General features: G+C 41.2%; 2 protein-coding genes across 2 annotated transcripts; both read right to left on the reverse strand.

The window, feature by feature from the left end:
- Positions 1-43: 43 nt before the first annotated feature.
- LOC120053378 lies at positions 44-2513 on the reverse strand. The gene is made up of 2 exons (XM_039000503.1): positions 2085-2513; positions 44-1882 (listed from the first exon to the last, which is right to left on the reverse strand). Exons 1-2 carry the CDS (start codon positions 2224-2226, stop codon positions 1311-1313), a joined length of 714 nt encoding a protein of 237 aa, XP_038856431.1. The 5' UTR covers positions 2227-2513; the 3' UTR covers positions 44-1310.
- A 1934-nt stretch (positions 2514-4447) lies between these two features.
- reep6 (receptor accessory protein 6) lies at positions 4448-14668 on the reverse strand. The gene is made up of 6 exons (XM_039001318.1): positions 14536-14668; positions 12181-12274; positions 11511-11649; positions 10957-11125; positions 5831-5910; positions 4448-4489 (listed from the first exon to the last, which is right to left on the reverse strand). The coding sequence occupies exons 1-6, from the start codon at positions 14666-14668 to the stop codon at positions 4448-4450; spliced, it is 657 nt and encodes a 218-aa protein (XP_038857246.1).
- Positions 14669-15757: the final 1089 nt, after the last annotated feature.

Genomic DNA, 15757 nt, shown 5'->3' on the forward strand with positions numbered 1-15757 from the left:
CTCCATGAAATTTAAAGGTTGTTTATTCTCATTAAATGTGCAGTGTTGAATTGTGTCAACAAGTAACATTTCCATGTTTTACTCATGTTTTCAGTAATGCAATGAACCAAGTCTCTTTGTCACACAAACATTGTCACATAATGGTCATTGATAATGTATAAACAGCCCTTAAAGACAAATAGTGAGTGTGCAGTATGTAGGAAAGTGTTGTCAAAGACGAAGACATTATTCTTGAAAGTTTTGTCAAGATCCTTGCAACTGAAATGTTGTATATGCTATGTTACGAATCGGATTAAAATGTCCAAGGTCGTCCACCATGAATGTCATATGCTTTGTTTACACCTGGCATTACATTACTTAAAGTTATATTCAGTGCTTGGAAGTGCCGGAATGATTTTCAAACTGGTTGTGAACGAGTCTAATGAAATCACCTCCAAAGTTAGAATATAAAACTGATTTGCATCGGCCATGACTTGGAACTGGAATACTGTAGCAGTTTCCTATGAAGATAACTGTCATTTTGATATTACCCACTTTGCTACAACTAGAATAAATGAAGTTGGACCACTGGGTGAAGGGAAGGAGGATTATAACAGATCAGATATGGGGGACAAGAAATATCATGCCAGGTGGGAACAGAGCCATAGGCAGCAAATGGTACAATGTGATATAGTCCAAGGAATGAAAGTCATCATAATAAATGTTCTCATCAAATAAATTGTGGACACATTTCATTAACCTGGCTGACTTAAACCTTCATTAGAATTTTTCTTGAATTTATCAAAACAATAAAATGGGCTTTCAATTATATTGACTTTGCCATGCACTCATGCCAATGAAATGTGGACATACTGACAGTTTTATGAGCTAATCGGGATATAAACAAATGCTCTTCTACACTGACATTTCATCCTGGCATTAATTTCATAATGACCTTTAAGTAAAAAATATCACATGGCTAGATATTATCACATGGCTAGATATTATCACATGGCTAGATATTATCACATGGCTAGATATTATCACATGGCTAGATATTATCACATGGCTGGATATTCATATGACCCATGTAGCTTAACTCCTGCCTGACCCTTGATCCATGCACATAAAGTCTGTGTGGTTGAACATTAAAACCAAGTTATATTTATTCACAAATCAATATTTTATTCATATTCATTATATAAAATCTAGAAATGTAGACAATACACATAACTAATTTGTTTGACCATTTGTGAAAAGTCACACCAATTTATGGAGACAATGTTAATGCCAACAATTATTTGGAACAACAATCAACTGACAATATACAATCAATCTGTTGAGTCCCATTTCCATTTCTGAAACACTCCTGATTGAGGTGGTGTGACTCGAGGAATGCCAAGTTTTCTCGTGATGAATCTGTTCAAGCTGAGGGAAGGTGCTCTCCCAGCCCTGAGGTTAGGTTCTCCCCCAGCCCTGAGGTTAGGTGCTCCCCCAGCCCTGAGGTAAGGTGCTCCCCAAGCCCTGAGGTAAGGTGCTCCCCAATCCCTGAGGTTAGGTGCTCCCCAATCCCTGAGGTTAGGTGCTACCTCAGCCCTCAGGTAAGGTGCTCCCCAATCCCTGAGGTAAGGTGCTCCCCAAGCCCTGAGGTAAGGTGCTCCCCAAGCCCTGAGGTAAGGTGCTCCCCAAGCTCTGAGGTGTGATGCCTCAAAGACTGGTTCGAGGGCTCTCCCTTTGACCTCCGCCACACTGATCCCCAACTGCTCTCCAGCTGCCCGCAGTTCCTCCCTCTGCTGCATGAGTTCACCTCTGACCTCTTGAAGCCGCTTGTTCATCTCCAAGTACCTGCAGCTCTGAAGATACTTTGTCTCCACTTCATTATCTGATGACCCCTTCTTGGCATCTGTGGAAGGGGGAAATCCAGTTTAGTTCAATAGGTTTCCTAAAACACAGGCCACCAAATCGAGTAGACAATTTGCTGAAAGCTCAAAATTAGATGCTCTCCCTCATAACATTACATGTGAAATAAAGTGAAGGGTGTCTGCTTGAATTCACTTAGTAATAGTGTCGTCTATTTGACTGATGTACAGTAGCTAGGTGCATACCTTGGTTGGCATCCTCCAAGACGCTGAAGACTGGATCATTCGGAAAGACTGATATCCGCAAGAATGTGATCCACAGTGGGCGGATCTGGTCGACTATGAAGCACCACTCGCTTCTTATTTTAGCACCCATGCTGATATTCATTCTGCAGAACCAAGATGTGGACTATCTGGAATAATGGCACCGTAGAGAAGTATGTCTTAGATAGCCAGCTAATTTATATGTCCAATTAGCTATTATAGCTAAGAGTCCTATTTTGCTACTGGTGTCTGTCTACACATGTCAAATTTCATAAGTAAGACAGTCATGGTTTTACGGGGTCTCCTAAACTTGCCACTTCTCTGTTGGTAGCTAGCTGAAGACTTTATACGGTGCAATTTCACCAAGTTGTCTTACAAACGTTTAGAACTGTGCATACAACATAACTTAAACAAAATCAATATGCAAAAAAATACATTATTGTGCGCGTGCGTGAACCTGAAGTTGAGACGTCATTTGTGTGAGACAGACACGACATTACGCACGTATTTGTTATATTCTTTGTTAACCTTGTTCATTATGTTTTTAATCTTGTTTTTTTATTTTTTATATCTGTTGAATAATACATCAAATTGTATGTTTTTATTGCCAACACGCAATTTAGACGCCGTTTTTCATTGCTGTTGAGACAATGATGATGACGACCAATAGAGGGCACTCTCCTCTAAAATGCTTTGTCTCCGTTGCTCCATGCCAAAGAATCTGTGATCATCTTGATAAGCAACATGTACAGTGAAAAACACACTGAATAAGAGGACACTTTTATTCATACACAATTGGTACAACTTTATGTGCTTTTGAGAGTACAAAATATGTACATGTATAATAATAATAATAATAATAATAATGGAATGTTATTGAAATATCTTATTGCATTGCTAACTCACAACTACAATAAGTAGCACTTACTCCGTTTCTCATTCCATTTAAATTATTGGTTAAATACATAGTAGCAGTATTTACCATTGGAAAATGATCTCACTAGGATTCCAAGACCCACTGCATTAAAATCTAACTTACAGTAGAGGTATGTGGCAATTTCAATTTAATACAGCCTAGATCTAACTATAATACAATTTTACAAGACAAAAAGAGAAAAAAACATGTTCAAATAAAAAAAAGAAACAAAAGACAACGATGAATAAATATTCAATTCAGCACAATGAAGTATGTGAAAACAAAAACAAAGAAGTCTAAGACTAGAACACTGTGCCTATTGTTGAAGCATTGAGCCCACACACTCCCTTATCGGAAGACAAGGACATTGATTGTAAAGCAAAGACATATCAGACAAATTCAGTTACTCTAATCAGGTGATGAGAAGGTCAAAATATCAGACATTGCATAGCATTCAACTGACCAGACACATGACCACGCGGCTGTGAAGTGATTTTCAGCTGCAATGGTTTTGGTCGATATGAAGCAGCATTATTTTAACTTGGCTATGTTTTTTTCCTGTCCCGTTATCTGTCTGTGTAATGGTATCCCATCTCTGTCAGATTTGTTTAATCGTTTTCCCACCATAGGACATCAAGTATAAGTGGTTCAGTAGTTTGCAAGTCAACATGGAAACCAAAGTCCTTCCGGTGAATCTGGCATGGTTTGGTTTGCTGTCTTCAGTACCATCACTGAGATGTTGCCTCTACCTGTGGATCTGTAAATATAATGAAAGACACTTGCTCATAGTTCACTCAAAGTTGCTCATTGTTCTCTCAAAGTTGCTCATAGTTCACTCAAAGTTGCTCATAGTTCACTCAAAGTTGCTCATTGTTCTCTCAAAGTTGCTCATAGTTCACTCAAAGTTGCTCATTGTTCTCTCAAAGTTGCTCATAGTTCACTCAAAGTTGCTCATAGTTCACTCAAAGTTGCTCATTGTTCTCTCAAAGTTGCTCATAGTTCACTCAAAGTTGCTCATTGTTCTCTCAGAGTTGCTCATAGTTCACTCAAAGTTGCTCATTGTTCACTCAAAGTTGCTCATAGTTCACAAAATCTAATTTTGTAAAATACTTTCAAATCCCAAAGGTAGTCTTATGTCGATAGTAGACCATGTCTATATCTCTATTATTCATTTGCGATTGAGGCATAGCTGGATCTACACAATGATGTCATGGAACATGAACTCATATCGACATAAGACAACTTTGGAAGTCTGAAAACATCTGACAAACTTTTGGAGTGAACGATGCTTTTAAGAGGTTAGGTATTTTGCTTAATGCAATTAGTAATCTATCTATGCCACAAGATCCAGCCACTGCCCTTATGGTTGACCAGGTGAATACAGTGAGTAATCCTGTGTACACACAGTATCACTGCGTGTCACTTACCATTAGTCTACTTTGGGTTCAGTGTAGGTCAACTCATGAATCATCTTATGAACAGACATAGAATAGGACCAGACAAGACAATGAGGAGGAATTACTTTCAAAAGAGCTTCACAACCATGTTATGAAAGGGAAACAAAGCAGTGGGAAGCATACGTTTAGCATCCTTGAAATATAGGCTAATTGGCCGATAGTCGACTACCTCTTTTCACAGCTTAGGTAATGGCCTTTGTAGTGGTTCTAGATAAGACCCTGAGGAGGGAAGCCTGGGAGAAGCTTTAGTCCCGGCATGTGTTCTTCTCACAAGCGGGATTTGCTGATTTATGTCCTTGTTTTCTTTCTTCAGAAAACAGCCCTCAAATCCAGACCTCACCATGTGGTTGCTGTGATAAAGTTTCTGACGAACCATATTTGAAAGCTTATTTTGTGTTGAGGCTGCACTTGCTACTACATTTCCTTCAACAAGCCACTCACAAAACTGAATGTACAATAGACCCACATTCAAGGCTTGCAGAAAGAGAAAAATAACTTTGCTACTCATGGCAGCATTATCAGTATCCATTGTCCACAGAGGAGAGCGATTGGTTTGTTAGCACCCCGATTAACTTCAGCATGACTCTACAGAGGAATTGCTCAGGACACATCAACAACATTTACCAGCCGAAGGGGAGAAAATAGTGGTCCACAGTGTGACTGAGGGGTTTGACACTTGCACCATACAATGACAAGCACTTTCAATAGTGTTTTGACTTTCAATCCCACCGAATGTTTTCATCTTCTGTTTTTGACAAATAATAGCAATAAAATTAGATATACAATTGTTGATTTTCTATGGCTATGTTCATTAAGGGACTGACAGGCGACTAGAATGAAGGAGTGGTTTGCATAAGGTTACAACAAAATGACAAAAATCATGAAAAGGGGGCTTGCCAAGAAAAACTTCCTAAAGGACTATGGGCCTATTCTCATTGAAGAGACTTGGAGTGGAGATATCGGGACGATTTTTCAATTTACATAATATGTACATAAGTTTATTAATTCACATTAGCAATGGGAGTGTCATGAGCCGAGAAAGGGAACCATTGTTCAAGATGAGATCAGTCACCTGACGCTCATTCTGAACAATGAGTAAAGTGAGCTAATAATAAATGAATCTCTTGTTGAGTGCTGCAACTCCTTTCTGCCACAAATGTGTCCTTTTGGAAGTTTTTCTTGGTAAGCCCTTTTCATGATCTACGGGAAACAACTCGCAGGCACAGCTAACGTGCAAGTTAACTAATAGTGGGACTATGTTAGCTGAGCTGGAGGGTTGTTAGGGAGTAACTAGGGACCAAGGAAATAAAGTAATAAGGAGTTTGTTATGAAAATAAACAGTTTGTTTTACATACAGGTGAGTCTGATGTGCTGGGTAAGCCTTTTGTCTCTGATGCTTGTTGCATAGTCTTGCTTTTCACCAGTGTTTGAAGGACTGAGGCCAGACAGGAAAGAGAGAAAGAGACATGCAAACAAAGACACATGAAGGTTCCTTCAGAAACAAGCAATCTATGCATATGATATTGCAAAAGTAATTGGGAAAATTGTATACAAATAATCAAGGCTGAAACACACACGCATGCACACACAACAGAATAGCTCTGTTTTTACTGAAATTTAAACGGATCTCAATATTTAGGCTAATTAGATTGTTCCGTATACTTTGCATTATTCTTACAGCAAGTATGCATTATTTCAACAGGTTACCTCTTTCAACAGGTTACCTCTTTCAACAGGTTACCTCTTTCAACAGGTTACCTCTTTCAACAGGTTACCTCTTTCAACAGGTTACCTCTAGATCTATTTATATCAGCTGACCTGGTTCCTGCCATCCTTTCGTCTACCTGTCGTAAGCTGTCTATGACCTCAGCCGACAATGTTAATCCCTGCTAGACCATTTGCCAGTTTATGAAATCCACCACTGGTGTGACCTCATACAGTAGTCTACAGCACATTGATTCTATCCTCATTGTTTACACGCAGGTCTCTAATAGGATTTATACTGTGAAATACCAAGTAATTTAGGGACTGCATAGAGAAAATAGCTATGTAGCTGAATCTGGTGCAATATGTTGGGCATCCTTTTAAATGCACCGCTAACCGATACAATACGTTTTCATTAGCATTGCTACATTCTCCAAACATGCATAATTGAAACAATGGAGGCTCCTCAGAGGAGGAAGGGGAGGACCATCCTCCTCAGTGAATTTCAGAAGAAAAGAAAAATAGTGAAACATTCAAAAAGTTATCAAATAAATATATTCACCCTAAATATATTCACCTTATATATTCACCCTAACCCTATTAAAACGCACTGTTTTGCCATGAAGGTCTACAGAAGCCATAACAGCACTCTGTAGGGTAGCACCACGGTGTAGCCGGAGGACAGCTAGCGTCTGTCCTCCTCTGGGAACATTGACTTCAATACAAAACCTAGGAGGTTCATGGTTTTCACCCACTTCCATAGACTTACACAGTAAAAAACTTCCGGAGGACTTCCTTCAACCTATCAGAGCTCTTGCAGCATGAACTGGCATATTGTCCACCCAATCAATGCATCAGAGAATTAATCTAGTACTGAAAGCATAAACTACAGCTAACTAGCACTGCAGTGCATAAAATATGGTGAGTAGTTGACTCAAAGAGATAGAAAGACAATAGTTGAACAGTTTTGAACATATTAATGAAATGAAATGAAATGTAATGTAATGAATGTAATGAAATGTAAAAAAAAAAAAAAAAAATGTTATAAAATGTATGCACTCTACTGTAAGTCGCTCTGGATAAGAGCGTCTGCTAAATGACTAAAATGTAAATGTAAATATTAATGTCTTCCTAAATTAAGGAGAAGCAGCAGAGAGAGAGCGCTAGCTACAGTATATTTGGTTTTATGTTTTTTAACTTTCACTTAGTTAGCAAATGCAGCTAGCTAGTTTAGTCTATTCAAACACCTGGCTCAAACAGAGAGGGATGCTATGTTAGCTAGCTGGCTATGGCTATCCAACACTGGAACTCTTCCAAGTCAAGCTAAGCGTTTGGTTTTATTAATTTATTGTCATCGGGGCCCGCCGGTGTAACTGCTAAACTGTTTTCTGGCTGTACACTGTACTGCGTGATTGTAGCGGGTTTACTAACCTCATTAGTTCTAGTAGTTCTAGTTGACAATGAAGTGACAACTATGTAGGCTGTGTGTAGGGGTTAGAGTTTTTTTCGCCTGGTCACAGACAGCTGATGTGTTGTGCACTGAAGTCCACAAGCGAGGGAAAAGATGAGAGGAGGAGAGCACGCAGATAGTTGGAGAAGGAATTGTATATACAACGAGCAAAGTGATCATGCTGTTTTTATGTGGCTGCTATGAAAGTGAACTGTTTGCGTGTGATCAAGGGTGTATTCATTCCGCCGATTCTGTTGAAAAACGTTTCTTAAATGGGACGAAACGGAACGAAACAGGGATAAACATACCTGAATTTGTCCAATAGAAACTCTCATTTGCAACTGTTGGACTAATGATTATACCCTAGTTCAGCTAGATGCTGGAAGAGTGTGTAAGGTGCTATTGAATGTGTCACTGTCTGACATCTTGATTACTCGATATTCTCTCGACCTGTGCACCTACTTTGTAAACTTAATTCCTAGGTTGTAGCAACCTCATGATGGGTACGGGGGAAATTTGGGTATCATGTAGTAGCCTAAACCTATTGATGTTTCATTGAACTGGGTGAATGGAATATAAATGACAGTCATCCAACATGCTGTAATTGAAATAAGGCCATGCTCATAAAAAACAAATCATCCTCCCTCATCTTAAACGGCACCGGCCGCCACTGAATATGAACATTTATTTTTGGTGGGGGTAGGAACTCAATCTTCGGAAGGTATTCAGACCCCTTGACTTTTTCCACATTTTGTTACGTTATAGCATTATTCTATAAAATGGATTACATTATTTTTTATATTCCTCAGCAATCTACACACAATACCACATAATGACAAAGTGAAACAGTCTTTTAGAAGTTTTTGCAAATTTATAATAAATGAAAAACAGAAATACGTTATTTTCACAAGTATTCAGACCCTTTGCTATGAGACTCGAAATTGACAACAACTTGATACAACTTGATTTTAGTCCCCCTGTGGTAAATTCAATTGATTGGACATGATTTGGAAAGGCACACACCTGTCTATATAAGGCCCCACAGTTGACAGTGCATTTCAGCGCAAAAACCAAGCCATGAGGTCGAAGGAATTGTCCGTAGAGCTCAGAGACAAGATTGTGTCGCGTAACAGATCTGAGGAAGGGTACCAAAACATTGCTACAGCATTGAAGGTCCCCAAGGACACAGTCAAATCAAATCAAATCACATTTAATTTGTCACATACGCTGAATACAACAGGTGTAGTAGACCTTACAGTGAAATGCTTACTTACAAGCCCTTAACCAACAATGCAGTTTTAAGAAAAAAAAGGTTTTGAGTAAAAAATTGAAATAAAAATAACAAATAATTAAAGATCAGCAGTAAAATAACAGTAGCGAGGCTATACACAGGGGGTACCGGTAAAGAGTCAATGTGCAGGGGCACCGATTAGTCGAGGTAATTGAGGTAATATGTACATATAGGTGGAGTTAAAGTGACTATGCATAGATAATAACCAGAGAGCAGCATCAGCGTAATGGGTGGGCAATGCAAATAGTCTGGGTTGCTCTTTGATTAGCTGTTCAGGAGTCTTATGGCTTGGGGATAGATGCTGTTAAGAAGCCTTTTGGACCTAGACTTGGCGCTCCGGTAGCGCTTGCTGTGCGGTAGCAGCGAGAACAGTCTATGACTAGGGTGGCTGGAGTCTTTGACAATTTTTAGGACCTTCCCCTGACACCGGCTGGTACAGAGGTCCTGGATGGCAGGAAGCTTAGCCCCAGTGATGTACTGGGCCATACGCACTACCCTCTGTAGTGACTTGCGGTCAGAGGCCAAGCAGTTGCCATACCAGACCAGGCCGTGTTGCAACCAGTCAGGATGCTCTCGATGGTGTAGCTGTAGAACTTTTTGAGGATCTGAGGACCATGCCAAATCTTTTCTCTCCTGAGGGGGAATAGGCTTTGCCGTGCCCTCTTCACGACTGTCTTGGTGTGTTTGGACCATGATAGTTTGTTGGTGATGTGGACACCAAAGAACTTGAAGCTCTCGACCTGCTCTACTACAGCCCCGTCGATGAGAATGGGGGCGTGCTCGGTCCTCCTTTTCCTGTAGTTCACAATCCTCTCCTTTGTCTTGATCATGTTGAGGGAGAGGTTGTTATCCTGGCACCACACGGCCAGGTCTCTGACCTCCTCCATAAAGGTCTCGTTGTTGTCGGTGATCAGGCCTACCACTTTTGTGTCGTCGGCAATCTTAATGATGGTGTTGGAGCCGTGCCTGGCCATGCAGTCATGAGTGAACAGAGAGTACAGGAGGGGACTGAGCACGCACCGCTGAAGGGCCCCCGTGTTGAGGATCAGCGTGGCAGATGTGAGTGCTACGGGTTGGTAGTCATTTAGGCAGGCTACCTTAGTGTTCTTGGGCTCAGGGACTATGGTGGTCTGCTTGAAACATGTTGGTATTACAGACTCAGTCAGGGACAGGTTGAATATGTCAGTAAAGACACTTGCCAGTTGGTCAGCGAATGCTCGGAATACACGTCCTAGTAATCCGTCTGGCCCTGCGGCCTTGTGAATGTTGACCTGTTTAAGGTTTTACTCACATCGGCTACGGAGAGCATGATAACACAGTCGTCCGGAACAGCTGATGCTCTCATGCATGCTTCAGTGTTGCTTGTCTCGAAGCGAGCATAGACGTAATTTAGCTCGTCTGGTAGGCTCGTGTCACTTGGCAGCTCGCGCTGTGCTTCCCTTTGTAGTCTGTAATAGTTTGCAACCCTGCCACATCCGACGGGTATTGGAGACGGTGTAGGACGATTCAATGGCCTCCATCATTCTTAAATGGAAGAAGTTTGGAACCACCAAGACTCTTCCTAGAGCTGGCCTCCCGGCCAAACTGAACAATCGAGGACCTTGGTCAGTGAGGTGACCAAGAACACGATAGTCACTCTGACAGAGCTCCAGAGTTACTCCATGGAGATGGGAGAACCTTCCAGAAGGACAACCATCTCTGAAGACCTCCACCAATCAGGCCTTTATGGCCAGACGGAAGCCACTCCGCCGTAAAAGGCACATGACAGCCCGCTTGGAGTTTGCCAAAAGGCCCCTAAAGACTCTCAGAAGAATAGGAGACACTCCCCAAATACAGGTGTGCCAAGCTTGTAGCGTCATACCCAAGAAGACTCAAAGCTGTAATCACTGCCAAAGGTGCTTCAACAAAGTACTAAATTAGTTTGACACCCCTGCCCTAGGGAAGTTGAAAATAAGCTAATACTTCAACAGAGTGAACTATCACTTTGAGATGTACATTAACTACAATGGAGCTAGGAGCTAGCAGTTTCTCTGTACCTTCTCTGGTGACGGACTCGGCTGCGTTCATGGCTTTCCCGCTGAGGTCATTGACCATGCTGTCCACAGTGGCCTCGTGCTTGAGGAAGAAGGGTCGCACCACCCGGTTGTACAGGATCTGAGAGCCGTTCCATGTAACGGGGGCCATGCACCACAACAAGAACAAGCACTGGGAAAGAGGGAGGGAAAAAACAGGAACATTGTGACACGTTGAAGGGCAGCACATACTAAAGGAACGACATAAGCAAAGCATGACTCCCCCATGAGCATAGTAAACCATAAATACATGTGTTTGACAACAGGTATTTCACAGCATACCCAGAATTTATTGACAGGAATGTATGAATTGTATGTAAAGCTAGCTTATAATGGCTTGTTAATTGTTTATTAATGTGTTATATACCATATTCCGTAGCCTGTAGTGATTTTGAATTAGAGTGTAATTGTAAGGTCAGTGGTTGGTCACAATGAGTGAGTTGAAACCGTTTTTGCTTAGAACATAAAGCACACAGATAGTGTCTTTCTGTGTGAAACACATCTAATGCTCTCCTTACCTTGAAAGCATAGTAGAAAGGAAACCAAAAAAGGAAGATGTCGGAGAAGAATTCCCCCACACTGAAGATTCCGTAAACCACCCAATAGGTCAGCCATTTTGTGTCATCATCTTTGTTTTTACCCTCGAGGGCTTTGATTCTACATAAAAGAGTGGAAAAAGTAACCAACATTACATAAGCCTACTTGACGCAAGGTACTACATAACATAAAATGGCAATACATACACGGTCTGGCTAATAAATAATACTATCCTGGGCCCAGATTCACAAAACCTTCTTAAGAAGACATTTCTTCTTAACTGACATTGTTTCCTTAACTATAGACTTAAGTAGAAAGTGAAGTAAAGTTGTTATTCCTCCAAAAGGTTCTTGGAAATTTTCTTACGTAATTTCTCATGTTTCTCCTTAAGCAAACAGTTTAGAAGAAATTAGATTCTTGAAAATACATTTATTGGAAATGTTCTTAATTCCAAGATTGCTAAACCCTTGTCTTAAACTCAGGGCATTGAGAGAAAAAGCTCATGAAAGCAATTGAACATTTTCCTTTATAATCATTCTAGGTAGTTGCTGTAGTGTACATTAGAAGTAGATATACAGTACATAAAGATATACAGTTTTAAGTTAATGCTAAATACATGTAACTTTAAACCTAATTCGCTACTGTACTTACGAGTAATATGCAGGATACACAAAACCAATCATGTTACAGAGGAGGGAGGCGCCATAGCCGTATACCAAATACAGTCCTGTCATAGACACTGCACCTGTCGATAACAGAAAAGACACGACGAGAGGTCAAACTTTATACGGCACAAATATCTTAATCAAGCATTCCACTGCTACTTCATGAGAATGTAAGTAGTCTTACGGAAATTATGAAGAGTCTCAAACGCTGTTATTGACTTTTGGTAAATGATTTACAGAACTGTAGAATGCCATGCAAAATGCATAACTGTCTTCATAATTATGGAAGCGCGAGAGAGAGAGAGAGAGAGAGAGAGAGAGAGAGAGAGAGAGAGAGAGAGAGAGAGAGAGAGAGAGAGAGAGACCAAGCCATGAGGTTGAAGGAATTGTCTGTAAAGCTTTGAGACTGGATTGTGTCGAGGCACAGATCTGGGGAAGGGTACCAAAACATTTCTGCAGCATTGAAGGTCCCCAAAAACAAAAGTGTCCTCCATCATTCTTAAATGGAAGAAGTTTGGAACCACCATGACTCTTCCTAGTGTTGTCCGCTTGGCCAAACTGAGCAATCGGGGTAGAAGGGAGGGGAGGTGACCAAGAACCCGATGGTCACTCTGACAGAGCTCCATAGTTCCTCTGTGGAGATGGGAGAACCTTCCAGAAGGATAACCATCTCTGCAGCACTCCACTAATCAGGCCTTTATGGTAGAGTGGCCAGACTGAAGCCACTCCTCAGTAAAAGGTACATGACAGCCTGCTTGGAGTTTGCCATAAGGCACCTAAAGCACTCTCAGACCATGAGAAACAAGATCCTCTGGTCTGATGAACTCAAGACTGAACTCTTTGGCCTGAATGCCAAGCGTCACGTCTGGAGGAAACCTGGCACCATCTCTACGGTGGCAGCATCATGCTGTGGAGATGTTTTTTTAGTGGGGGATTGGGAGACTAGTCAGGATCGAGGGAAAGATGGCCAAAGCAAAGTACAGAGAGATCCTTGATGAAAACCTGCTCCAGAGTGCTCATGACCTCAGACTGGGGCGAAGGTTCACCTCCCAACGGGACAATGACCCTAAGCACACAGCCAAGACAAAGCAGGAGTAGCTTTGGGACAAGTCTCTGAATGTCCTTGTGTGGCCCAGCCTGAGCCCTGGCTTGACCCTGATTGATGATCTCTGGAGTGACCTGAAAATACTTTACGTTTTTTATTGTTAATACATTTGTTAAAATTTCTAAAAGCCAAACGTAACATGTCATACTCAATGGAGTGTCTCGGATTGACGTACAGAATAATACGAAATGCTCTGAGTATGGTGGCGCTGTCCAGGGCTAATACCAACATGTAACATGTATCAGTGGAGGCTGGTGGGAGGAGCTATAGGAGGACGGGCTCAGTGGCTGGAATGGTATTAACGGAGCGGTATCAAACACATCAAAGATGTGAAAACCACATTATACTCCGTTCCATCAATTCCATTCCAGCCATTACAATAAGCCCATCCTCCTATAGCTCCGCCTCTCCTCCAGACTCCAATGATCAGTACCACCCACTGGCATGAATACACCTGTCCCATGCCTTGTCTAAGTCCTCTGGAGGCTGACAATGATATATTAGACATAACTACGAATACCTTTTTTTATTTAACTAGGCAAGTCAGTTAAGAATAAATTATTATTTACAATGACGGCCTACCCTGGCCAAAACCTAACCCAGACGAGGCTGATCCAATTGTGCTCAGCCCTATGGGACTCCCAATCACGGCTGGTTATGATACAGCCTGGAATCGAACCATGGTCTGTAGTGACACCTCTAGCACTGAGATGCAGTGCCTTAGGACACTGCGCCACTCGGGAGCCCATAAATGGCATGGCATGGTATGGTATTGGCACTGTGGTTGATTTCTGGCAGTGAAATCTTTGAATGAAGTTGCGTTGTTTTTGTTTACATAGTAACAGCAGTAGCATTTTATATTATAATAATGCACCATTAAAATATTCCTATTCCTAAACATAAAAACATAATATTATTAAGTAGTTCGATTTATTTCAAGTTACATTGATAGAGTTTCCCCCGATGAGAGTGTGTAAATTGGTCAATACCAACTGTGTGCGACAGCCTAATTTACGTATAGGTCTACCATTTGGCTGGCTGTAGTTTGTGTTCACAGCCAGGATTAACCGAAACGTGTTGTGCATTCAACGAACATAGGTTTACAATGCATTATAGCCTTCACAGGTTGCCATCATAGACATAACTAGACATCATATTTCGATTTAGGTATCCAGTTATCATCTTTTCATGCACATAAAATGTGTCATCATAATAGGCTACACAGAAATGACATACCTACGGCAAAACATTTTTTCTTGATCCCCGTTTTCTCCTCCAGTTTCCCAAGGAAATCTGTCACTATGTTTTTCTCATTTAGAAATGTATCTGCGCGATCTCGAAGTTTGTCAAGTAGTTCTGAGATTCCCATGGTGAAGAATTACACGTTTCGGAGTTTCTTAAGGGTAAATTATAATAATAAACATGTAAATAATATAATTTTAAAAAAAATCCCTGTGGAGATCTAAATCCCGTGCAGTTCAAATCCGCTGACGGGACATGTTTCGGCTCCCCAATCCGCTTTGCTGGAGAATCCCTGGGTGCGTCATTTTGCGGTGGAGAGGGAATCGTCAATGATCACGTCTGGCTAGAAGGAACTCAAAAGGAATAGGCTACAGGTTATAATTCTCTGAAGTTGTACAGTGCCAAATTCCAACAGGTGTATTCGCTACACTGTATTCATTTCAGCAGGTAAACAACCTGTAATTATATGGGTGTGTGCCTATAATTTGTCTCTATTTCCAACGGGAATAATATTTGTTGCAGTGTGGAATGTATTATGTTACCCAGCAGGTGTCAGTGTATGCATTCATAGTGAGGCCTCCGCTGGCTGGCCCGCCAGGACTGGAATGAAGTTGCCCTGGCCTAGACAATGACCTCAGGTCAGTTTTGCGTAAAAACGCAAGTTTTAGTGTAAAAACACTAATGTTGAAGTTTAGCCCTTTGAAAAGGTCAGCTGATCCTGCATATGTGCCATGGGGCAACTTCAACTTTAAAGCTAGAATCCTTAGTTCAGGGGACTCAAACTCAATCCACGGAGGGCTGTGTCTGCGGTTTTAGTTTTTTCCTTTCAATTAAGACCTCGACAACCAGGTGAGGGGAGTTCAAGGGTGGAGCGAAAACCCACAGACACGGGCCCTCCATGGCATGAGTTTGACACCTGTTCCTTAGTTGATACATCCATTTTTGTATTATAAATGAATGCATTGATTCTTGAAGTGTATTATAAATGCCTAATGAGCTTAGTTCAACTGTCATACTCCCTCAGAACCCTACATATAAGCTTGTTATACTCCAATGTTGGTAAACAAAATGAATTTAAACAAACACCTTATAGCCTCAAAACATGGTTAAAACTATACTTTTGATATCATGGATGGTGAGTCCTGCATACGTAGGTCTCTCTTTGAATTTGAGAGCTGTTACAGCTTTTTACCAAAACACAGGCGTGGTGACTGCT

The sequence above is a fragment of the Salvelinus namaycush genome, chromosome 9, assembly GCF_016432855.1.
Source record: "Salvelinus namaycush isolate Seneca chromosome 9, SaNama_1.0, whole genome shotgun sequence".
In the NCBI taxonomy this organism is placed as follows: domain Eukaryota; kingdom Metazoa; phylum Chordata; class Actinopteri; order Salmoniformes; family Salmonidae; genus Salvelinus; species Salvelinus namaycush.